At 44.4% G+C, this 24,114-nt stretch overlaps 1 protein-coding gene across 1 annotated transcript in view; it reads left to right on the top strand.

Annotated features, from left to right (window-relative positions):
- The window catches only part of KCNN3 (potassium calcium-activated channel subfamily N member 3), a 50,207-nt gene that overhangs the window by 13,127 nt on the left and 12,966 nt on the right, over positions 1-24,114 (top strand). The window contains exons 3-5 of the mRNA XM_058160733.1: positions 3,326-3,744; positions 10,515-10,677; positions 22,641-22,751. Coding sequence (XP_058016716.1) covers positions 3,326-3,744; positions 10,515-10,677; positions 22,641-22,751 — 693 coding nt within the window. The remainder of the gene's footprint in view (positions 1-3,325; positions 3,745-10,514; positions 10,678-22,640; positions 22,752-24,114) is intronic.

The following is a 24,114-nucleotide window of genomic DNA, read 5'->3' as shown; positions in this document are numbered from 1 at the left end:
TCCTTTTCTTCCCTTATTCCTTTCCTTCTTTCATTTCCTCCTCTATTTTTTGTTCCCTCCCTCCCTCCCTCCCTCCCTCTTCCTTCCTTCCTATCTTCCTCCCTCCCTCCCTCCTTCCCTCCCTTCTTTCCTTCCTTCCTTCCTCTCTTCTTCCCCTTCCTTATTCCCTCCCTTTATTTTCTTCTTTCAACTTTTTTCTTCCTTCCCTTCTTCCCTCCCTTCTCATTTCCTTCTCTTTCTCTTTCTTCTTCTTCTTCCTTCATTCCTCCCTCCCTCCCTCCTTCCCCTTCCTTTTTCCCTTCCTTCATTTTCTTCTTTCGACTTTCTCCTTCCTTCCTTCCTTCCTTCCTCCCTCCTCCCTCCTCCTTCCTTCCTCCTCCCTCCCTTCTTCCTCCTTCTTCCTTCCTTCTCATTTCCTTCTCTTCCTCTTTCTTCTTCTTTTTTTTATTTTATTTTTTTATTTTTTTATTTGCATTTATATCCCGCCCTTCTCCGAAGACTCAGGGCGGCTTACACTATGTTAAGCAATAGTCTTCATCCATTTGTATATTATATACAAAGTCAACTTATTGCCCCCAACAATCTGGGTCCTCATTTTACCTACCTTATAAAGGATGGAAGGCTGAGTCAACCTTGGGCCTGGTGGGACTTGCACCTCCAGTAATTGCAAGCAGCTGCTATTCTTGTTCCTCCCTCCCTCCTTCCCTCCCTTCTTTCCTTCCCTCCTTCCTCTCTTCTTCCCCTTCCTTATTCCCTCCCTTTATTTTCTTCTTTCAACTTTTTTCTTCCTTCTCTTCTTCCCTCCCTTCTCATTTCCTTCTCTTTCTTCTTCTTCTTCTTCTTCCTTCATTCCTCCCTCCCTCCTTCCCCTTCCTTTTTCCCTTCCTTCATTTTCTTCTTTCGACTTTCTCCTTCCTTCCTTCCTTCCTTCCTTCCCTCCCTCCCTCCCTCCCTTCTTCCTTCCTCCTTCCTTCCTCCTCCTCCTTCCCTTCCTTCTCATTTCCTTCTCTTTCTCTTTCTTCTTCTTTTTTTTATTTTATTTTTTTATTTTTTTATTTGCATTTATATCCCGCCCTTCTCCGAAGACTCAGGGCGGCTTACACTATGTTAAGCAATAGTCTTCATCCATTTGTATATTATATACAAAGTCAACTTATTGCCCCCAACAATCTGGGTCCTCATTTTACCTACCTTATAAAGGATGGAAGGCTGAGTCAACCTTGGGCCTGGTGGGACTTGAACCTGCAGTAATTGCAAGCAGCTGCTATTCTTGTTCCTCCCTCCCTCCTTCCCTCCCTTCTTTCCTTCCCTCCTTCCTTCCCCTTCCTTTTTCTCTTCCTTCATTTTCTTCTTTCAACTTTATCCTTCCTTCCTTCCTTCCCTTCTTCTTTCCTTCCTTCCTTCCTTCCTTCCCTTCCTCCCTTCTTCCTTTCCTTCTCATTTCCTTCTCTTTCAATTTCTTCTTCTTCTTCCTCCCTCCCTCCCTGTTAATATCAGCAAACACCAATCTGTTGCATTGGATTTAAGCTTGCCAGGGCACTTCGTTGGCACCGCTAATATTGGGAGGGGGGGTCTGCTTCCTTGTGGGAGGGAGGGGAGCCCTCCTTGTCCTCCCTTCTTGTGGCCACAGAGAGACGGTTCCAGTTCAGCTGAAAGACCCGCTGCCAAAAAACCCCAGAAGGTTCAAGAATTAATCTTCTACACGGTTGCCCTGTTTAACTTCTGGCTGAACCTCTGGCAACATGGATTCCTGCTTCTCTGGGATAGAGACTCAGATCCTTCCAGACAAACCAGGGGAAAAAAAAATCCCAGCCAAATAATGCAGGAATTCGAGGCAGATTTGGGGCAATAAATTCGGTGTGCGCCAGGAAAAAAATCCAAAAAACCCCAGAGTTTTGTGGATGCACACATGCACACCGTAAAATTATGGGGAGAGGTTGATGAAAACGGCAGAGATACAAAAGAGTCTCCTTTGGAGATGTCCGAAGCCAAGAATCTTTCTGAATCTTGCAACATCTGCCTTTGTCCCGGCCAAATGCCTCTTTCCTCGAAATGGTCAGGATTTCCACAACTGGAAATCCTAGTTAAATTCTCTTCATCCAGAAGGGAAACATCTGGCTCAGCTCGGGATTTCTAGTCGTGAATGTTGAGTGGAGAAAGTTGATAAAGGGTTGAAAAGCAACTTTTAAAAGGAGAATTCGGCTGCACTAGTTATCTTTAAGACGGAAAAATTCTGGTTTTCTTCTCCTTTTGTTAGTTGACTCCTTTAGAGAAGGTGATTTTAATGGTAATTATTTGCTGCATGTCCCTGCTCAAACCCCTTTTTCATTTCCTATTTCAAGGAGGATCTCATTCTCCAAAATCGTCCCACAGGTTCAGACCTTTAAAATAGATATATATATCTTATTTCTTTACTTGCCAGCAAAAAAATAAAATAAAAATAACCCCAGGCCAATCAATAGGCCAGTAATTGCCAGTTCCAAACCAAGAACAGTTCGTTTCCTGCTCTGTTTTGTTGCCGGCGAGAAATCTTTACTGCTCTTTTCCACTTAAATTTGAAAAGAAAAGGGCACCAAGGGGTGATCATTGATTTTCCCCCCTCCCGCCCCCTGGCTATTGATGGGATGGAAAGAAAGTTTGAAAGGGAGCGAAACGGGAAACGGAAGGAGCGGTTGACACAAAGGAGGGCGTCGAAAGGGCTATACAGGTAGTCCACGACTTACGACCGACGTACCTGTTGCTAAGTGAGACATTTCCTACGCGAATTTTGCCCCGTTGAACGAACTTTCTTGCCACGGCGGTGGTTCAATTAGTAACACGGTTGTTAAGTGGATCTGGTTTTCCCCCATTGATTTGGCTCGTCAGAAGGTCGCCAAAGGTGGATCCCATGATCCCAGGGACAATGTGACCGTCATAAATACGAATCCGTTGCCTGAATTCTGATCGCGTGATCGTGGGAGACGTTTATTTATTTATTTATTTATTCACATTTTTATACCGCCCTTCTCCGAAGACTCAGGGCGGTATAATACAGCAAATAAAACGACAATAATCCAAAAACAATTTAAAATACCGTAACAAGATTAAAAATCTAATTTAACCGCTGTATACTTAAAAATATTAGATAAAAAAATGACAAAAGATAAAAACCCACCCGATCCTAAATCGCTTTTTTTTTTCCAGCGCTGTCGCGACTCCCGAACAACCCCTACGTCGAGGCCTTGCCCGTCAGGCAGCTTGGGGAAAGCGAGTGGGGGGCTTTCTTAAGGACTAGAAACCTGGCTCCGAATCGGTTCTGTTTGTTTTTCTTGTCCCCCTGGCTTAGCTCTTCGTGATCGACAACGGGGCCGATGACTGGCGGATTGCCATGACTTACGAACGCATCTTGTACATCACTTTGGAAATGTTGGTTTGCGCCGTGCATCCCATTCCGGGCGAATATAAGTTTTTTTGGACCGCCCGGCTGGCTTTCTCGTACACGCCTTCCCGTGCCGAAGCCGACGTGGACATCATCCTCTCCATCCCCATGTTCCTCCGCCTCTATCTCATCGCCCGGGTGATGCTCCTTCACAGCAAACTCTTCACCGACGCCTCGTCGCGCAGCATCGGGGCGTTGAACAAGATCAACTTCAACACCCGTTTCGTCATGAAAACGCTCATGACCATCTGCCCCGGCACGGTGCTTCTGGTCTTCAGCATCTCCCTCTGGATTATCGCCGCCTGGACCGTACGGGTTTGCGAGAGGTGAGTTCGCGCAGCGGGAGGCGGGTGGTGGCGGGCCCCCGTTGGCGGACAGTTGGGTTTGCTTCACGGCCGCGGAGATTCGCTTAGGGACCGCCGTGAGGAAGGAAGGGCATAATGTCAGGGCTGGATCTATTTGTCTGTCTGTCTGTCTATTCATCCATCCATCACCTATGCCTCTATCTATCTATGTATCTAATCTGTTTTTATCACTAATTTATTTTTATTTTTTTTTTGAATTTATATCCCGTCCTTCTCCGAAGACTCAGGGCGGCTTACACTATGTCAAGCAATAGTCTTCATCCATTTGTATATTATTTACAAAATCAACTTATTGTCCCCCAACAATCTGGGTCCTCATTTTACCTACTTTATAAAGGATGGAAGGCTGAGTCAATCTTGGGCCTGGTGGGACTTGAACCTGCAGTAATTGCAAGCAGCTGCTGTTAATAACAGACAGACTTAGTCCGTTGAGCCACCAGATATCTATCTAACCTATATCGTCTAACTATCTATGGTATATATCTATCCTGCCTGGCTGCCTGTCTGTCTATCTGTATCTACAATCTTTAGCTTCTATCTCATCTGTTTCATCTATCTACCTGCTGTCTGTCTATCACCCATCCATCCATCAGCTATTCCTTTATATATCTAATCCAGTGGTAAGCAACCTTAAACACTCAAAGAGCCTTTTGGACCCGTTTCCCACAGAAAAGAAAACACCAGGAGACACGAAAAACCCTTCCCGTGCCTGACTATTTCCCGAGCGGCCACAAAACTAGCATATATAGTTGAATTAAAGATTCTGTTTTCTTCTGAAACTTTTCTTTTCTTGGATTTTATCCATGGTTGGCCTACGGGAGTCGAAAAACTTAATAAATTGTCCGTCAGTGGGTGTTGCAATTTGGCAGTTGTGATGCATATTTTGAGCAACGGAGCCACAGCAGAGGGGTCAAAGAGCCACATGCGGCTTCAAAGCGACAGGTTTCTGACGCCTGATCTAATCTGTCTTCCCTCTCTCTCTCTCTCTACCCCATCTGTCTGTCTATCTATCTATCTATCTATCTATCTATCTATCTATCTATCTATCTATCTATCTTCTATCTATCTATCATTCTATCATTCTATAACATCTACCAGTATATATTAACTTTAGCATTATCTATCTATCTATCTATCTATCTATCTATCTATTTATCTATCTATCTATCTATCTATCTATCTATCTATCTATCATCTATCTATCATCTATCATCTATCTATCTATCTATCTGTCTATCTATCTATCTATCTATCTATCTATCTATCTATCTATCTATCTATCTATCTATCTATCTATCTATCTATCTTCCCTATCTATCATTCTATCATTCTATAACATCTACCAGTATATATTAACTTTAGCATCTATCTATCTATCTATCTATCTATCTATCTATCTATCTATCTATCTATCTATCTATCATTCTATAACATCTACCAGTATATATTAACTTTAGTTTCTATCTATCTATCTATCTATCTATCTATCTATCTATCTATCTATCTATCATTCTATCATTCTATAACATCTACCAGTATATATTAACTTTAGCTTCTATCTATCTATCTATCTATCTATCTATCTATCTATCTATCTATCTATCTATCTATCTATCTATCATCTATCTATCTATCTATCTATCTATCTATCTATCTATCTATCTATCTATCTATCATTCTATCATTCTATAACATCTACCAGTATATATTAACTTTAGCTTCTATCTATCTATCTATCTATCTATCTATCTATCTATCTATCTATCTATCTATCTATCTATCTATCTATCTATCTATCGCACTCAACATGTAGTCCTCAATGGAATTGCATCTACATGGAGGGAAGTAAGCAGTGGGGTATCCCAAGGCTCTATTTTAGGCCCAATACTCTTCAACATCTTCATCAATGATTTGGATGAGGGGATAGATGGGGAACTCATCAAATTTGCAGATGACACCAAGCTGGCAGGAATAGCCAACACTCCAGAAGATAGGCTCAAGATACAGAAGGATCTTGACAGACTTGAACATTGGGCGCTATCTAACAACATGAAATTCTAGGCTGCATCAACAGAGGGATAGAATCAAGATCACGTGAAGTGTTAATACCACTTTATAAAGCCTTGGTAAAGCCACACTTGGAATACAGCATCCAGTTTTGATCTCCACGATGTAAAAAAGATATCGAGACTCTAGAAAGAGTGCAGAGAAGAGCAACAAAGATGATTAGGGGACTGGAGGCTAAAACATATGAAGAACAGTTGCAAGAACTGGGTATATCTAATCTGATGAAAAGAAGGACTAAGGGAGACATGATAGCAGTCTTCCAATATCTCAAGGGCTGCCCCAAAGAAGAGGGAGTCAAGCTATCCTCCAAAACCCCTGAGGGCAGGACAAGAAGCAACAGGTAGAAACTAATCAAGAAGAGAAGCAACTTAGAACTAAGGAGGAATTTCCTGACAGTTAGAACAATGAATCAGCGGAACAACTTGCCTCCAGAAGTTGTGAATACTCCAACACTAGACATTTTTAAGAAGATGTTGGATAGCCATTTATCTGAAGTGGGGAAGGGTTTCCTGGCTAAGCAGGGGGTTGGACTAGAAGACCCCCAAGGATACCTTCCAACTCTAGTTGTTCTATTCTATTCTATTCTATTCTATTCTATTCTATTCTATTCCTTCATTCCATTATTCTATTCTATTCTATTCTATTCTATTCTATTCTATTCTATTCTATTCTATTCCTTCATTCCATTATTCTATTCTATTCTATTCTATTCTATTCTATTCTATTCTATTCTATTCCTTCATTCCATTATTCTATTCTATTCTATTCTATTCTATTCTATTCTATTCTATTCTATTCTATTCTATTCCTTCATTCCATTATTCTATTCTATTCTATTCTATTCTATTCTATTCTATTCTATTCTATTCTATTCTATTCTATTCTATTCTATTCCTTCATTCCATTATTCTATTCTATTCTATTCTATTCTATTCTATTCTATTCTATTCTATTCCTTCATTCCATTATTCTATTCTATTCTATTCTAATTCTATTCTATTCTATTCTATTCTATTCTATTCTATTCTATTCTATTCCTTCATTCCATTATTCTATTCTATTCTGTTCTGTTCTGTTCTGTTCTATTCTATTCTATTCTATTCCTTCATTCCATTATTCTATTCTATTCTGTTCTGTTCTGTTCTGTTCTATTCTATTCTATTCTATTCCTTCATTCCATTATTCTATTCTATTCTATTCTATTCTATTCTATTCTATTCTATTCTATTCTATTCTATTCTATTCTATTCTATTCTATTCTATTCTATTCCTTCATTCCATTATTCTATTCTATTCTGTTCTGTTCTGTTCTATTCTATTCTCATTCTGTTCTATTCTGTTCATTCTATTCATTCTGTTCTGTTCTATTCTATTCTATTCCTTCATTCCATTATTCTATCTCATTCCATTCTATTCTGTTCTGTTCTATTCTATTCTATTCTATTCATTCTATTCTGTTCTATTCTATCTCTGTTCTATTTCTATTCTATTCCTATTTCTATTCTATTCCTTCATTCCATTATTCTATTCTACTCTATTCTATTCTATTCTATTCTATTTCTATTTCTATTTCTATTTCTATTCTATTCCTTCATTCCATTATTCTATTCTATTCTATTCTATTCTATTCTATTCTATTCTATTCTATTCCTATTTCTATTTCTATTTCTATTTCTATTTCTATTCTATTCCTATTTCTATTCTATTCCTTCATTCCATTATTCTATTCTATTCTATTCTATTCTATTCTATTCTATTCTATTCTATTCTATTCTATCATTCTATATCATCTATATATTGTATTATCTATATCTCTATAATCTACCTTTTGGTTGATCTATTTCCAAATATATAACTAAACACACACACACACAGGCAAACAGACGCACACATCCATATATCTGCTTCTAAACCTTCTAAAATTTACTCGGGTCACTTCCTTCCCTTCCAATTCTGCTACTCAGCTGGTAGAAGGAAAAAAAAAAAAAACCACAACAGAGCTGTGGGCTGAATGCGAACACACAAACACACACACAGGCTTTCCACCTTCTTTGTCATCTCCCTTCCCGCTGGGCTGGCCTTATCCTGGAACATTCAAGCTGGCTTGTCGAAAAAGAACCCTGCGTGACACTTCAACAAACACACACACACACACTGTGCAGGTTCTTTTCATGGCGTTCTGGTGCTAGTGACAGAGCTGGGAGGTGACATCCACAGTGGGTGTAGGCGGGACTCCCTAACAACCAGGGAACGGAGACCCGGCAGAACCCCCTGCCTACTAAAAGGCTCCGGGTGCAAAATTAGCCAAGTCAAGGAAAATGTGTGTGTGTGTGTGTGTGGTGGGGGCAAACAGGATGTCGATGGCTTTCTGCAAAGCTTCCTTTTTTTCCTCTGCAAACCTTCCCTGCCTGGTTTATTCTTTTTGTGTGTGTGTGTGTGTTTTCGCACGTGTCAAACACCTGGTTACTTTCCACACATTCTAAACCTCTTTCTTGGATTCTTATAAGTGCGAAAATGGTGGCAAGTTGGGCTATCCCGAAATAATGAAAAAAGAGAGAGATTTTTTTTTAAAAAAAATATGTTTTTGTCTAGTTTGGTTTTGCCTCTGTTTAGTTTTATTTTATTTTATTTTATTTTCCTTCTGGTTGTGGGGGAATTCTGGGAGTTGAAGTTCTTCCCTCTTAAAGGATGCTGGCTGGGGGATTCTGGGAGTTGAAGTCCATCTTAAACCATGCTGGCTGGGGGATTCTGGGAGTTGAAGTCCTCCCATCTTAAAGCCTGCTGGCTGGGGGATTCTGGGAGTTGAAGTCCATCTTAAACCATGCTGGCTGGGGGATTCTGGGAGTTCAAGTCCATCTTCAAGGATGCTGGCTGGGGGTTTCTGGGAGTTCAAGTCCTCCCATCTTAAAGCCTGCTGGCTGGGGGTTTCTGGGAGTTGAAGTCCATCTTCAAGGATGCTGGCTGGGGGATTCTGGGAGTTCAAGTCCACCCATCTTAAAGCATGAATTCTTTGTAAACATCTCACGATTGAGCAATGCAACTATCCAGGCCAGGAAATTCCGATTTTAAGTCCTCTTGGCTCACATACGTTTGGGCTGCAGAAGCCAAGATCTAATCTTGCCTCCGAAAAAAATAAATAAATTGTAGATCTGTGCAATGCATAATGAAGCTGTTTTTCAGGGCTCTGCAAAGAATCCTAACCGAAATCTAACCTTTCCTCTTGGCTAAAGAGAGTGAGAGAGGGAAAGCGATCAATAGTTATTAACTAGGCTCACAAAGCCAGAAACGGAGAGAAAACCGAGCGTATTAATCCCAAAGGACGGGGGTTGGGGGCTTGCAGAAAATTTTCCCAGATAAAGGAGATTATTTTCATTTCAAAGGCTTTGGTGTTATACTCGGAAGTGTAAAAAACAGGGAGGGGAGGTGGTAGTGGAGGAAATCGGCCCATTCTTATACAGATGTTGCCACATTGAGGGACAGTAACCTGGGTAGTCTAAATTAGCAAATGTCCTTCGGATTTTTCACTTGGGGTTCTGGGACTTGAAGTCCATAAAGAAGTATGCAAGAAGTATGGGCTTCGAGTCTCAGAATTCTCCAACCTGCTTTTCGATGGATGGACTTCCACTCCCAGAATTCCCCAGCCAGCGCTCCCAGAATTCCCCAAACCAGCATGCTTTAAGAGGAGTGGAATTCAAATCTCAGAATTCCCCAGCCAGCCAGCTCTAAGATGGGTAGACTTCAACTCCCAGAATCCCCCAGCCAGCGTGCTTTAAGAAAGATGGACTTCCATTCCCAGAATCCCTAGCCAGCATGCTTTAAGATGGGTGGACTTCCACTCCCAGAATTCCCCAGCCAGCAGGATTTAAGATGGGTGGACTTCAACTCCCAAAATTCCCCAGCAAGCATGCTTTCAGAAGAGTGGACTTCGACTCCCAGAATCCCCCAGCCAGCATGCTTTAAGATGGGTGGACTTCCACTCCCAGAATCCCCCAGCCAGCATGTTTTAAGAGGAATGGACTTCAACTTCAATTTACGGGACCGCCTACTGCCACCATTAGCCTCTCACCGACCAGTGCGCTCTCACAGAGAGGGCCTCCTCCGGATACCGTCAGCTAAACAATGTCGGCTGGCGACCTCCAGGGGGAGGGCCTTCTCTGTGGGGGCCCCTACCCTCTGGAACGAGCTCCCTCTGGGGCTTCGTCAACTCCCCGATCTCAGGTCCTTCCGCCGCGAGCTGAAGACGTTGCTGTTTCGAAGAGCAGGACTAGCTTGAACGTAGTTTTAAATTGGGGTTTTTAAATCAGGGGTTTAAATGGGGTTTTAAATTTGTATTTAAAAGTTTTAGGGCATCAACTGAACTTAATTGTCTATTCTTTTTACTGTTTTATATGTATTATATGTTTTCTGTTGTTTTATTGGCTGTGAACCGCCCTGAGTCCTTCGGGAGATGGGCAGTATACAAATATAAATAATAATAATAATAATAATAATAATAACTCCCAGAATTCCTCAGCCAGAATAACTAGCTGGGGAATTCTGGGAGTTGAAGTCCACCGTCTTCCAGAGCTTGAGAAATGCTGTTCCAGAGAGGTTCCCGCTGGGTCCAAAATCCAGGAAAATTGTTTCGGTGCCTCCCGATTGTGGCTGTGTCATTTCACCCCTAGCAACCTGACTTCCTTCGGTAGGTACCACGACCAACAGGATGTGACCAGCAACTTTCTGGGTGCCATGTGGCTGATTTCCATCACCTTCCTCTCTATCGGGTATGGCGACATGGTCCCGCATACCTACTGTGGGAAAGGCGTTTGTCTGCTCACGGGCATCATGGTAAGGCACGAAAAATCTGCTTTTTTTAAAAAAATAAAAAATAAATGCCCATGCCTTCGTGGGCTCAAGGGCACCAGTAAATCCTTTGTATTCGATTTATTTTTTTGACCCTCCCAATTTTGGGGAAGGGCGCAAAGCGATTGGGCGCGCGCATTGTGGAGAAATTTATACAGGTAATCCTCGATGTATGACCGCCGTTGAGCCTAAAATTTCTGTGGCTAAGTGAGACAGTGAATTTTCCTCCCATTTTACGACCTTCCTTGCCACCAGCGGTTAAGTAAATCACTCCGGTTGTTAAGTTAGTCACACGGTTAAGCTGTTATACTGTTGACCCAAATCAAAGTCTATTGACTCATGTCAATATCTATTGAGCTGTCAGGTCAACTTCAATGACTGTTGGCCCACATCAATGGCCATTGACTTGTGTCAATGGCTATTGAATTGTCAGGTCAACTTCAATGACTGTTGGCCCATATCAATGGCCATTGACTTGTGTCAATGGCTATTGAATTGTCAGGTCAACTTCAATGACTGTTGGCCCATATCAATGGCCATTGACTTGTGTCAATGGCTATTGAATTGTCAAGTCAACTTCAATGACTGTTGGCCCACATCAATGGCCATTGACTTGTGTCAATGGCTATTGAATTGTCAAGTCAACTTCAATGACTGTTGGCCCACATCAATGGCCATTGACTTGTGTCAATGGCTATTGAATTGTCAAGTCAACATCAATGACTGTTGGCCCACATCAATGGCCATTGACTTGTGTCAATGGCTATTGAATTGTCAAGTCAACTTCAATGACTGTTGGCCCATATCAATGGCCATTGACATGTCAATGGCTAGTGATCCATCAGGTCAATGTCAATGATCATCATATCAATGGCCATTAATGTGTCCTGTCAATGGCCATTGACCCATCACATCAATGATCATATTGATGGTCATTCACCCATCATGTCAATGTCAATGATCATTAACTCATCAATGGCCGTTGCCTGATCATATCAATGAAGATTGACCCATGTCAATGGCCATTGATTCATTATGTCAATGGCTATTGACTCATCATGTCAATGTCAGTGACCACTGACTCATTGTATCAATGGCCCGTCTGTCATTGACCCATCTGTTGAATATTTAAAAAGAAACAGCCCCCCTCTTATTTTTTTTGTCCTGTTCTTGCATATCTCTGCTGTATCTCCTTTTTTTTTACTAGCAATTCCAGCTAGATAATTGCATTTAATACCAGCTCACCTTAGCCTCTGGTTGCTAGGGAGACCACCAAGGTCAAAAGCCTGTTTTTGAAAGGGGTGGGGGGGGAGTGAAGAACCAGACCTTCAAAGGAGAGGAGGGGGTGAAATGCACATTAAATTGCCTGGCACAGCCATGCTGGCAGGAGCTCTTGAGTTCCTCACTTCATCCTACAAACTGCAGCTCCTTCGGCCTCAGAGGAGGCTGGGAAGCTTAGCCTCAAAGTAAAAAAAAACACCAAAACCCCAAAGAGCAAAATAGCTTGGCTTTGGGGGTCTCTCCGGGGAATATTTGCAAAGAAAAAAGCCTTCCCAGGCAGGATGGGACCCCTGGGTGAAGGATCAAGGGTTTGCTTCCTGCATCTTTAATTTATTTAGAGTGGTTGTGTAAAGCAAGAGAGGGAGATGATGGTTAAGAAATTTGATAGACAGACAGACAGACAGATGATAGGTAGGTAGGTAGGTAGATGGAAGGTAGACAGACAGACAGAAGGAAGGCACGAAAGAAGAAAGGAACAGATAGAAATAAATATAGATAGATAGGGCAGGAAAGAAGGAAGATAGATAGATAGATAGATAGATAGATAGATAGATAGATAGATAGATAGATAGATAGATAGATAATTAGATAGAAGGTAGATGATAAGATAGACAGACAATAGATAATAGAGAAGATAGATAGATAGATAGATAGATAGATAGATAGATAGATAGATAGATAGATAGATAGATAGATAGATAGATACAGAAGACAGGAAAGTAGTGAGAGAGAAAGAGAGAGATTGATACAGAAGGCAGGAAAGAAGAGATAGATAGATAAAAAGAAAGGATAGATAGATAGAGAAAGATAGATAGATAGATAGATAGATAGATAGATAGATAGATAGATAGATAGATAGATAGATAGATAGATAATAGATAAAATAGTAGATAGATAGATACTGTATTTCCCTAAAATAAAGACCAGGTCTTATATTAATTTTTGCTCTAAAAGATGCATTAGGTCTTATTATCACCTCTCTGGCTGACAATCTTAACTGGGGCTTATTTTTGGGGTAGGGCTTATATTACAAAGCATCCTGAAAAACCATGCTAGGACTTATTTTCCGGCTGGGTCTCATTTTCTGGGAAACAGGATAGATAGATAGATTGGTAGGTAGGTAGGTAGGTAGGTAGGTAGGTAGGTAGATACAGAAGGCAGGAAAGAAGAGGGAGAGAGAGAGAGAGGTTGATACAGAAGGCAGGAAAGAAGTGATAGATAGATAGATAGATAGATAGATAGATAGATAGATAGATAGATAGATAGATAGATAGATAGATAGATAGATAGATAGATAGATAGATCGATCTCCCAGTGATCAGCCCAAAGCCACCCTTTCTAGCTACGCTCCCTCGAAATAAAACCTCCCTGTATAAGAGCAGTCTATCTCTTAAATACATCTTCCCTTCCTCCTGGACGGCCTGTTGTGGTTTTGGTTTTTTCTTTCCCCCACCAAAAATGCTGGCAGCCCTTGTTTGAGACAGGATGTGGAACGATCCCCACCGGTCCAGAGTGGATCCAGATGTTCCCCCTGCTCCCCACCCCACCCACCCCCGATTCTCAGCTCCAGCTGGGACCCGTCTTCGACACCCTCTCTCTCTCCCTCCACCCATCGGGTTAACCGATACTTAACCTGCTTCATTTTTTATATATCTATATAAATATATATATAATATACAAAGATATATATATATATATAATATACAAAGATGTATGTATACACACACACACACACACAAAGACGGCCAAGTCAAACGAGAAGATGTCTTTGGTTCATTTATCTTTTCATGGTCTTGATTGGCCTTGCCTCCTGGGGCGGGGTGGGTGGGTGGGGAGACTGGGGAGCAAGATAAATGGCGATTGCAAAAGAAGTCAAAACAATTCCTCAGGGCGGGTTGCTGATATTTCTCACCTGGGGAACCGATAGCCTTGCCAAAGGGAGTGATTTACGACCTGGGAAGGGTTCCAGAAAGGAGGGGAGCAACTGGGAGTTTAGAACTCGGAGCTCTGTGGATCTGCAGTGATCTCTCTCTCTCTCTCTTTTCTATCTATCTGTCTATCAGTCTTATCGATCCAGTTTCCATCTCTCCACCCATGTTCTCTCTTCTATCGTATCCATCCATCCATCTCTCTCTCTCTCTCTCTCTTTTCTATCTATCTGTCTATCAGTCTTATCGATCCAGTTTCCATCTCTCCACCCATGTTCTCTCTTCTATCGTATCCATCCATCGCTCTCTCTCTCTCTCTCTTTTCTATCTATCTGTCTATCAGTCTTATCGATCCAGTTTCCATCTCTCCACCCATGTTCTCTCTTCTATCGTATCCATCCATCTCTCTCTCTCTCTCTCTCTCTCTCTCTCTTTTCTATCTATCTGTCTATCAGTCTTATCGATCCAGTTTCCATCTCTCCACCCATGTTCTCTCTTCTATCGTATCCATCCATCTCTCTCTCTCTCTCTCTTTTCTATCTATCTGTCTATCAGTCTTATCGATCCAGTTTCCATCTCTCCACCCATGTTCTCTCTTCTATCGTATCCATCCATCTCTCTCTCTCTCTCTCTCTTCTATCTCAATCTCTGTCATCTATTCTATCTTCTCTCTCAATGCGCCCTGTCCCCTCCGCACTGCATGCACGAAACACCACCACCCCCGGCACTCCCCCTGTTTTTGGCACGCGATGGCACAGTGGGCCCAGTAGGTCCACTTTTCACCCTCCCTACAGCCGTGATGGCGAAACCTGTGACACGCATGCCATAGGTGGCACGCGAAGCCATATCGGTGGGCACGTGAGCTCAGCTCTGGCATGTACACATGCACCAGCCAGCTGACTTTTGGGCCTTCTGGGCCCACCGGAAGTCAGGAACCAGGCTGTTTCCGGTCTCCGGAGGGCCCTCCGGGGATGGGGTGGGGAAAGCCGGTTTTTTTGATCTCCCCAGGCTTTCTTTCTAACAGCCTGTCCCACCAGAAGTCAGCAAACGAGCTGTTTCCAGCCTCCGGGGTGGGGGAGGCTGTTTTCGTCCTCCCCAGGCTCCTAGAAAGGCTCTGGAGCCTGGGGAGAGCAAAAAAACGGGCCGACAATGCCATTGCGTGCCAAAAGCGGGGGGAGTGAGGGGGTGTCGCGCGCACATGCGCGGGGCGCATAGAATTATGGGTGTGGGCACGCGCACGCACGGCCCCCCTCTCACGCTCTCCACGCTTTTTTGCACACGATGGCAAAAAGGTTAGCCGTCACTGCTCTAGAGCCTTTCTTGGAGCCTGGGGAGGGTGAAAGCAGCCTTACCCACCTACCTGGAGGCCCTCCGGAGGCTGGAGACGGCCTGTTTCCAGACTTCCGATAGGCCCAGAAAGCCTGAAAATCAGCTGCCCAGTGAGCACATGTGCACCGGAGCGAAACTAGGGCAACACTCGCGTGCCCACTGATATGGCTCCACCTATTATGTCCCCCTCCCCACTTCGCAGAGCAAACGCAAAGACACGTGTCTCCCGGTCTTTTTATTTGCTACAGACCTGATTTTCTTCAGTTGAGGAAATACTTGGCAGTGACCGTGCAAAGGCCTGCCAAGTTCTAAGTCCGTTATCTCGTGTCCAAGATCTGTTGCCAAAACTCACTGACAAAATCCTTTAACCCTCCAACAACCAAGCTGCAGTGCACCCTTGGTAGCCTTTTTGTCCGTCACAAGGGCCACATGGCAGCTCCACCCACTTTTATACCCTGTGGGGTGTGACTCAGCAATCTCTGAGCCTGCCATACCTTTTCCTCTGCTTATCTTTTCATCGCTGCCTCCGATCAATCCAGGATCGATCGTCAGCAGCTGGGACTTGGGGCGTTGCCAGGGAGGAGGAGGGTGCGGGAGGGGGAGGCCTTGTCAGCTCCTCCTCCTGGCCTGCAGCTGGAACTTGGGGCGGTGCCAGCGAGGAGGGTCCTGGAGAGGAAGGCCTTGCTGGCTTCTCTCCCTCACTCTCCGAGTCACTCTCCTCCATGAGGACAGGCTCATGGGGGGCGGAGTCACAACACCACCTGTGCCACGCATTCCGTAGGTTCGCCATCATGGGACTAGATGATCTCCAAGGTACCTTCCGACTCTGTTGCTGTTTTGCACAGGCTGTCGGCTGTTTATGCTTTTTACTCTTCCTTTCTTTTTCTGAGAATCTATTGTGCAGTCAGACCCGGAGTCAAAAACGGGGGATCTGACTTATGGAGCGGAGGAGGAATGAATTAAGAAATGATTAATTAAGAACGATTAAGCATTGATTGAGAAACTCCAAAGCAAAACACACACAAAAAAAGAGGAGAAACCTCGAGATTCATTTAATTTCTGCCATGCAAGCCCTCGGCCTGGAGACTCTTGAAAGAATGCAGGGAAGGCCGAGGAAGATAATTAAGGGGACTGGAGGCTAAAAAACAGGAACGGTTGCAGGAATCGGTTATGTCAGATTTAATGAAAAGAAGGACTAAAGGGTGACATGAAAACAACCTTCCAATAGTGGAGCGTTAGTACCGCTTCATAATGCCCTGGTAAGACCACACTTGGAATATTGCATCCAAGTTTGATTGCCACGATATATAAAAAATAGAATGGAATAACAGAGTTGGAAGGGACCTTGGAGGTCTTCTAGTCCAACCCCCTGCTTAGGCAGGAGGGGATGTTGAGGGGAACACTGGAAAGTGTTCTGTCTCCTTCCCCACTTTGGAGCAACGAGCTGGCCTTCAGCCAGTGGATTCACGGCTCTTATCAGTCCTGGCAGAGAAATCACAGCTGCCTGCCAAAGTTCAAACAAATGACTCACAGAGTAAGACTTTCAGCTCTCTTTGAAACGGTTCAGCTAATTTTTGCTTCCCGTGGAATGAGAGCAGTCCCAATATCCTTATATATCCTGTGAGGTGGGGCTCCTCCCTTTGATGACACCGCCTCTCTAATCTTCTGAAGCACGGGTCGATCCAAGCTTGATTATTATTATTATCAGCTGGGTCTGAAGGCGTAGCCTGGGGAAGGGAGGAATCGGGATGACGGCCTCATTACGTCCTCCGACTGGTCTGGTTCTGGCTCCTGGAGCCGGGCCAAAGGAATCGGTGCTCCCGAGGTAAGCCTTACCGGCCCTTCCCCCTCACTCTCGGAGTCACTATCGGGCATTGGGGGGGCTGGAGTCACAACAGAAAGAGTGCAGAGAAGAGCAACAAAGATGATTAGGGGACTGGAGGATGAAACTTACGAAGAAGGGTTGCAGGAATTGGGGATGTCTAGTTTAATGAAAAGGAGGACTAAGGGTGACACAATAGCATCTTCCAATATTTGAAGGGCTGCCCCAAACTAGAGGGAGGGTCAAACTATTCTCCAAAGCACCTGAAGGCAGGACAAGAAGCGACGGATGGAAATGATCCAAGGAGAGAACCAAGGTAGAACTAAGGAGAAATTTCCTGATTGTGAGAACAGTGAGTCAGCGGAACAACTTGCCACCAGAAGTTGTAAATGCTCCAACACTGGAGGATGTTAAGAAGAGATTGCACAGCCGTTGGTCTGAAACGGTGTAGGGTTTTCCTGCTTGAGCAGGGGGCTGGACTAGTGGACCTCCAAGGTCCCTTCCGGCTCTGTTATTCTGGGGAAGAGAGCGCGATAGGATGAATTCGTCAGCAATCTTGAACGTGTGTGTGTGCAAACAAGAGTTGCGGTTTAGTGTATACTGCCACATTGAGTGAAAGAGGCTACGGTTCACCAGCTGAGATTTTCATTCATTTTTCACGATTGGCCCCTATCAACAGTCCTCGACTTACGGGGCCAATTGGGACAAGATCTCCCATCCATTGCTAAGCCATGTTGCTAAGTGAGTCACACACCCAGTTTTATGACTTACTTTTCCCCCGTGGTTAAAACAAATCCGTCTTCCCCTCGGTTGACCTCGCTTGTTGGAAGCTCCCAACGAAGGTTATAAATAGCGGGGGGAGGGGGGCAAACCCTCCCCCTTGCAAATACCGGTTAGCAAGCGCCCAGAACATCATCATGCTACGACGGTCACAAGTGTGAGGAGCGCTCCTAAATTCCTTTCCACCCACCCACCCACCCACCCCAAGCGGCCTCATAATGTCGAACGGTTGTTAAACGCTCGTAAATTGAGGACCGGGCGTCGTTGGGCGCCGTTTCTTTACCGCATTCCTTTCCGTTTGAGCCGAGTCGGAAAAATAAATGACATTGTTTGATCTTCATTCTTTTTGTTGTCGGTATTGTTGTTGTTGTTTTTAAAGCTCTTTAAAGCCGTCACTTCTAAGAATTTTCTTTTCAGAAAAAAAAAAATTCCTGGCTCTTTTTTTTTCTTCTTTCTTCTTTTTTTTAAATTTTTTTTAAAAAATAGGTTCTTTTTTTGAAAAAAACAAAAACCCTTTTGCATATTAAACTGCCACGCGATGGCTGTGCTGGTGCAAAGGACGCGAGGCGGGTGTGCAAATCCTCAGTGCAATTGGCCGCTTCCAAGAATGCTCCAGAATTGAGATCGGATCTGTTAATTACAGAATCTGTTATGCTCAGATGGTTTTGCTTCTAATCTCTGGAGGGAGGGATGGGGAGGGGAAGGCTTCCCTTTTAATAGACATGGACTGGTGTAGCCCGTGAAGGGGTCCAAAGTGTGTCCACACACACACACATACACACTCTGCCCTTGAAAAAATGCACACCTGTATGGGCCAGAAGAAGCGTGGAAGACGGGTAGGGTGTCAGTCCCTTAAATCATCAGCCACAGTCCAACCCTGCTAACACAAACGGGCACAGAATAACAGAGTTGGAAGGGACCTTAGAGGTCTTCTAGTCCAACCCCCGGCTCAAGCAGGAGAACCCTAGACCATGTCAGACCAATGGCTGTCCAGTCTTTTCTTGAAAACCTCCAATGATGGAGAAAGGAAAGGAAAGAGGGAGGGAGAGAGGGAGGGAAGAAAGGAAGGATAACAGAATAACAAGAGTCGGAAGGGACCTTAGAGGTCTTCTAGTCCAACCCTCTCCTAAAGCAAAACATTCTACATCGTTTCAGACAAATGGCTCACCAACTTCTTCTTAAAAACCTCCAGTGATGATGAAGCACCTACAGTTTATCCGAGAAAGTCATTTAATTGATTAATTGTTTTTACTGTCAGGAAATTCCTCCTTAGTTCTTAGTTGCTTCTCTCCTTGCTTGGTTTCCATCTGTTGCTTCTTGTCCTGCCTTCAGGTTCTTTGGAGAATAGGTTGCCCCCCTCCCTTTTTTTTTCTTCTTTGGGGCAGCCCCTCAAATATTGATCCACGTTTCCTAACAGAGCAATTAACCCGCAGAACGACTTGCCAGCAGAAGTTCCAAATGCTCCAACGCTGGAAGTTTTAAAGAAAAGATTGGATAACCATTTTCTCTGAAGTGGTGTATGGCTTTCCTGCCTAAGCGGAGGGTTGGACTAGAAGACCTCCAAGGTCCCTTCCAAGTCTGTCTCTCTCTTAACTTGCTTGCCTTGGTTAGCCGGCGGAAAGGGTGGCCTCACCAAGGGGTCGTAAGTCAAGGACGAGCTGTCTACGAGGGTGGGAAATGCTTCCAGGAATTGCTTTGAGATTCTGCCTCCAGCCATAAAACGATTGGAGGAACGTTGGTGTCATTTTAGACCCATCTCTGCTGTTTTTGGCCTCAGGCAATTTTGACTGGGAGATAATTGTTTGGATAAAGATGAGCTTAGCCAGTTCCTTGCCAAGAAGGCAAGGGAGGGGGAGGCACACACACACAAAGACACACACAAAGACACAAAACATTCCTCTTTTTACAGATTCCCTCGGGGGAACCAAACGCTTTGATAAAATTTAGGTTTGTTTTTTTTGCGTGTGTGTGTTTTGGCAGTCTTTCTCTTCCCCCACCCAACACAGGCCTTGGTGTGCTTTGAATGCACAATTGCACCCTGGATAGATTGAACTCAATGGGTTGTTGTGGGGGAGAAGGCTGTGGTTTGAACACACCTCTGTCCGTCACACTTAAAAGGGCTTCCCTCACCACCGCCCCTCCCTGGGGGGTGCATGTCGGAACCCTTGCGTGTCCCCCAAACACGGCCTTCCCTCGCTTCAAGGCTCATTTGCTCCAATGCGTGTTTTTGTCCTTGGCTCGGCGCCAGAGGGGCAGGAAGATGGATGGCATTGTGCTAAGTTTCCCAGACAAGAGATGTGATCGGTCTTTGCACGCTAGCGTGTTGGGAGTGCGGGAGGAGGCGGGAGAGAGAGAGAGAGAAGGAGGGAAGCCTGCGTGACTTAAAGGCTTTCCAAGAAATCAGACCTGGCAGAGGAGAAAGTCTTGAAAACAGGCCAGCTGGATCTCTGTAGGCGTTTGTTCTGGGATAGCAGGGAAACCTCCCCAGTCAGGGGCAGTCTATATTAGGGTGCTGAGAAACATGCTGGAAAGAATAATGCTGGTTTTCAGATCTGTGGGTGAGCCTTTTTTAAAGCATTGAGCCAGCAGTTGGAAGGAGGAGGAGGAAGAAGGAAGGAAGGAAGGAAGGAAGGAAGGAAGGAAGGAAGGAAGGAAGGAAGGAAGGAAGGAAGGGAAGGGAAGAGAGGAAAAAAGAAAAGAAAGGAAAGGAGGCAGTAGGGAGGGAGGGAAGGAAGGGGAAAGGAAGGGGAAGGAGGGAGGGAGGGAGGGAGGAAGGGAAGGGAAGGAAGGGGAAGGAAAGGAAAGGAAAAGAGGAAGAGGGAAGGGAAGGAGGGAGGGAGGGAAGGGAAGGGAAGGGAAGGAAAGGAAAGGAAAGGAAAGGAAAGGAAAATTTGTATCTTGTCTTTATTATTTTTACAAATAAGATGGTGAACATTCCCAGCACACCTTCCTCCTCCTATTTTTCCCCACAACAACAACCCTGTGAGGTGGATTGGGTTGAGAGGGAGGGAACGATCTTAAAAGTCACCCAGCCAACTTCTGTACCTAAGGCGGGACTGGAACTCCCCGTCTCCTGGTGATTGGCCCAAAGTCACCCAGCCGGCTTTCATGGCTAAGGCAGGACTTGAACCCACCGTCTCCTGCTCTCAAGCCTGCCGCCTTCACCGCTTGACCAATCTTGGATCAATGGAATGATCAGCCTTGGTTTTATATTCTTTCCGGAGCTCCTGATTCTCCAGGATCACGAGCTGACCTTGCCTGCACCTTGCGGGGGCTGAATTGGCACGGATTTATGGGACAATCTGGGCCTCTCTCGATAGAAGGATAAAGTTTCCCTCCGAATGGCACAAAAGCGACGATAAATAAGCATTTTTCAATAAGCAGCGAAGGTTCAGCCCACGGAGAATTTTCTCCACCCAGGAGTGTCATTCTGCAAGGAGAAATATGGGTTACTGGAGGGCTCGGGCGTGGGAGGCAGCTGGAGGAAACCTTCAAACGGGGGTCCTGGAATTGGGAAGGGAAAATACGGATCAGCCTGGACTGTAAATTCTGCTCAAGGAGGTCAGCTTTAGGGGGGGTGGGGTGCAAAAGCTCTTTTTTAAAAAGGATATTGATCCAGTGGGATAGGAAAGGGGGTGCAAAAAATAAGGCCCAACCAGAAAGGAAAGAAAAAAGGAAGGAAGGAAGGAAGGCAGGAAAGAAGGAAGGAAGGAAGGAAGGAAGGAAGGAAGGAAGGAAGGAAGGAAGGAAGGAAGGAAGGAAAACAAAGGGGGGGATAGAGGAAGGAAACAAGGAAAGAGAAAGAAAGAAAGAAAGAAAGAAAGAAAGAAAGAAAGAAAGAAAGAAAGAAAGAAAGAGAAAGAAAGAAACAGAAAAAAGAAAAAGAGGGAGGGAGCAAGGAAATGAAAGAAAGAATGAATGAAAGGGAGGGAGGGAGGGAGGAGGGAAAGGAAGGACGGAGGGGAAGGAAGGAGAGGAAAAGAAAGAGAAAGAAAGAAAGAAAGAAAAAAGGAGGGAAGGAAGGAAGGAAGGAAGGAAAGAGAAAGAAGGAAAGAGAGAGAGAGAGAGAAAGGGAAGAATAAAAGAGTGAGGTAGGAAGGAAGGAAGGAAGAGAGAGAGAGAGAGAGAAAGAAAGAAAGAAAAGATAAATAAATTGGGAGGAGGAAGGAATGAGGAAAGGAAGGAAAGAAACAGAGAGAAAGGAAGGAAGAAAGAAAGAAAGAAAGAGAGAAAGGAAAGAATGAAAGGGGAGTAAGGTGGGTAGGAAGGAAAGAAAGGAGGAGGGAGGAAAGAAAGAAAGAAAGGAAGAAAAGAAAGGAAGTGGGAGGGAGGGAGGGGGAAGGAATGAAGGAAGAGAGAGAAAGAAAGAAAGAAAAAGAAAAAGAAAGAAAGAAAGAAAGAAAGAAAGAGTGAGACGCTGGGGTTTTCGATTGCGAATGGGGGGGGGAGAGAAAAATAGGAATTAAAAGAAATCGCTCGGGGGGGGGCGTTTCAGCACCACGGACAGCGAAGGGAAGATAATCCCGAATTGACCTTTGATTGCATGTCGTGCAGATTTCATCGGCTAATCTCTTTTTATTTATTTATTTTTCTAATTAAACCCGGGCCTGGCTGGCTAGGGAGCGGGGGTGGGGGGTGGGGGGGAGGAGGAGAGGAACACAATGGTGTGTTGTTGCCACAAAACACACAGTTTTCTCCCCACCCCTCAAAAAAAAAAAAGGGAGATGGAAGTGGATTGTCAAACTAGATTTGCAAACAGGTGAGGCATCCAATGCAGAGCGAATTCTGAATTTTGGACTCTCTTCTAGGGAGCTGGTTGCACCGCCCTGGTGGTGGCCGTGGTCGCCCGGAAGCTAGAACTCACCAAGGCTGAGAAACACGTCCACAACTTCATGATGGACACACAACTCACCAAAAGGGTAAGATCAGCTAACTAGACAAATAATATTACGCTAGGATTGCGGCTAACACTAACGTGGCATCTTTAAGACACGTATGGATTTCAACTCCCAGAATTCCCCAGCAAGCCTGCTTTAAGAGGTGTGGATTTCGGTGCCCATAATTCCTTAGTCAACATGCTGGCTGGGGGGATTCTGGGACTTGAAGTCCATCCGTCTTCAAATAGACTGGGGAATTCTGGGACTTGAAGTCCACCCATCTTCAAATAGACTGGGGAATTCTGGGACTTGAAGTCCACTCATCTTCAAATAGACTGGGGAATTCTGGGAGTTGAAGTCCACCCATCTTCAAATAGACTGGGGAATTCTGGGAGTTGAAGTCCACTCATCTTCAAATAGACTGGGGAATTCTGGGAGTTGAAGTCCACCCATCTTAAAGCAGGCTGGCTGGGGAATTCTGGGAATTGAAGTCCACCCATCTTAAAGCAGGCTGGCTGGGGAATTCTGGGAGTTGAAGTCCATCCATCTTCAACTAGACTGGGGAATTCTGGGAGTTGAAGTCCACCCATCTTCAAATAGACTGGGGGATTCTGGGAGTTGAAGTCCCTAGGCCTTAAATTCAGTCCACTTGAGAAATACTGCATTAAGCGATAGCTGTTCTTTCCTTCCATTCTACGACGCAAATATGATAAATGTTTTGCTTTGGACCTCCTGAAGGAGATCAACAACCATTTGTCACAATGAGCTAAATGCTTCTTGGTTTGGATTCAAAAACCATGAGGACTAGAGCCTTTAATTATTATTATTATTATTATTTATTTTTTCCCCAGGTTGCAATTAACGGTGGAAAGCCCAGCTTTGCGTGCATTCCTGCATTCCCATTTCCCGGCTCCCCGCTGGGGCCTGCCTTATGATTTATTAATATTTGTTTTCTTTTCAAACTGTTTTTGACTCCCGAAGGGAAGCCGGGAGCCACAGTCAATAAATAATACAACAAGCTTCCCATTAAAAACAGTTTGAGGGAAGCAATCGTCCGTAAAACGTAAGGTTGGCGAAACAAAATGTTACCGAGGGCAACAATTAAAAAAAAAAATCAATTAAAAAGCAATTAGGTGCGAATGAATTCCTGTCCGATGGAGGGAACCAAGCCGTTCCCAACGACCGAATCCTTAATGGACAACTTAACAAGCTAGGATATGGTGGTTTGTTTGGGCGCGTTGTGCGGTCGGCCTTGGGGTGTATCCGGTTGAGCATAAAGTTGGCTGCTGTGGCCTTGCAATTCATACCGTGCTGTGGGATTTGAGCTCCCGTGTGGTTGATGCCCCGAACCAGGATTAAACCGCAGCTTGGCCAGGTGTACTGCAAAATTCCAAGGAGCGTAAAC

The sequence above is a fragment of the Ahaetulla prasina genome, chromosome 17 (genome assembly GCF_028640845.1).
Source record: "Ahaetulla prasina isolate Xishuangbanna chromosome 17, ASM2864084v1, whole genome shotgun sequence".
NCBI lineage: Eukaryota > Metazoa > Chordata > Lepidosauria > Squamata > Colubridae > Ahaetulla > Ahaetulla prasina.
This window is presented reverse-complemented; position numbering and strand designations above follow the sequence as displayed.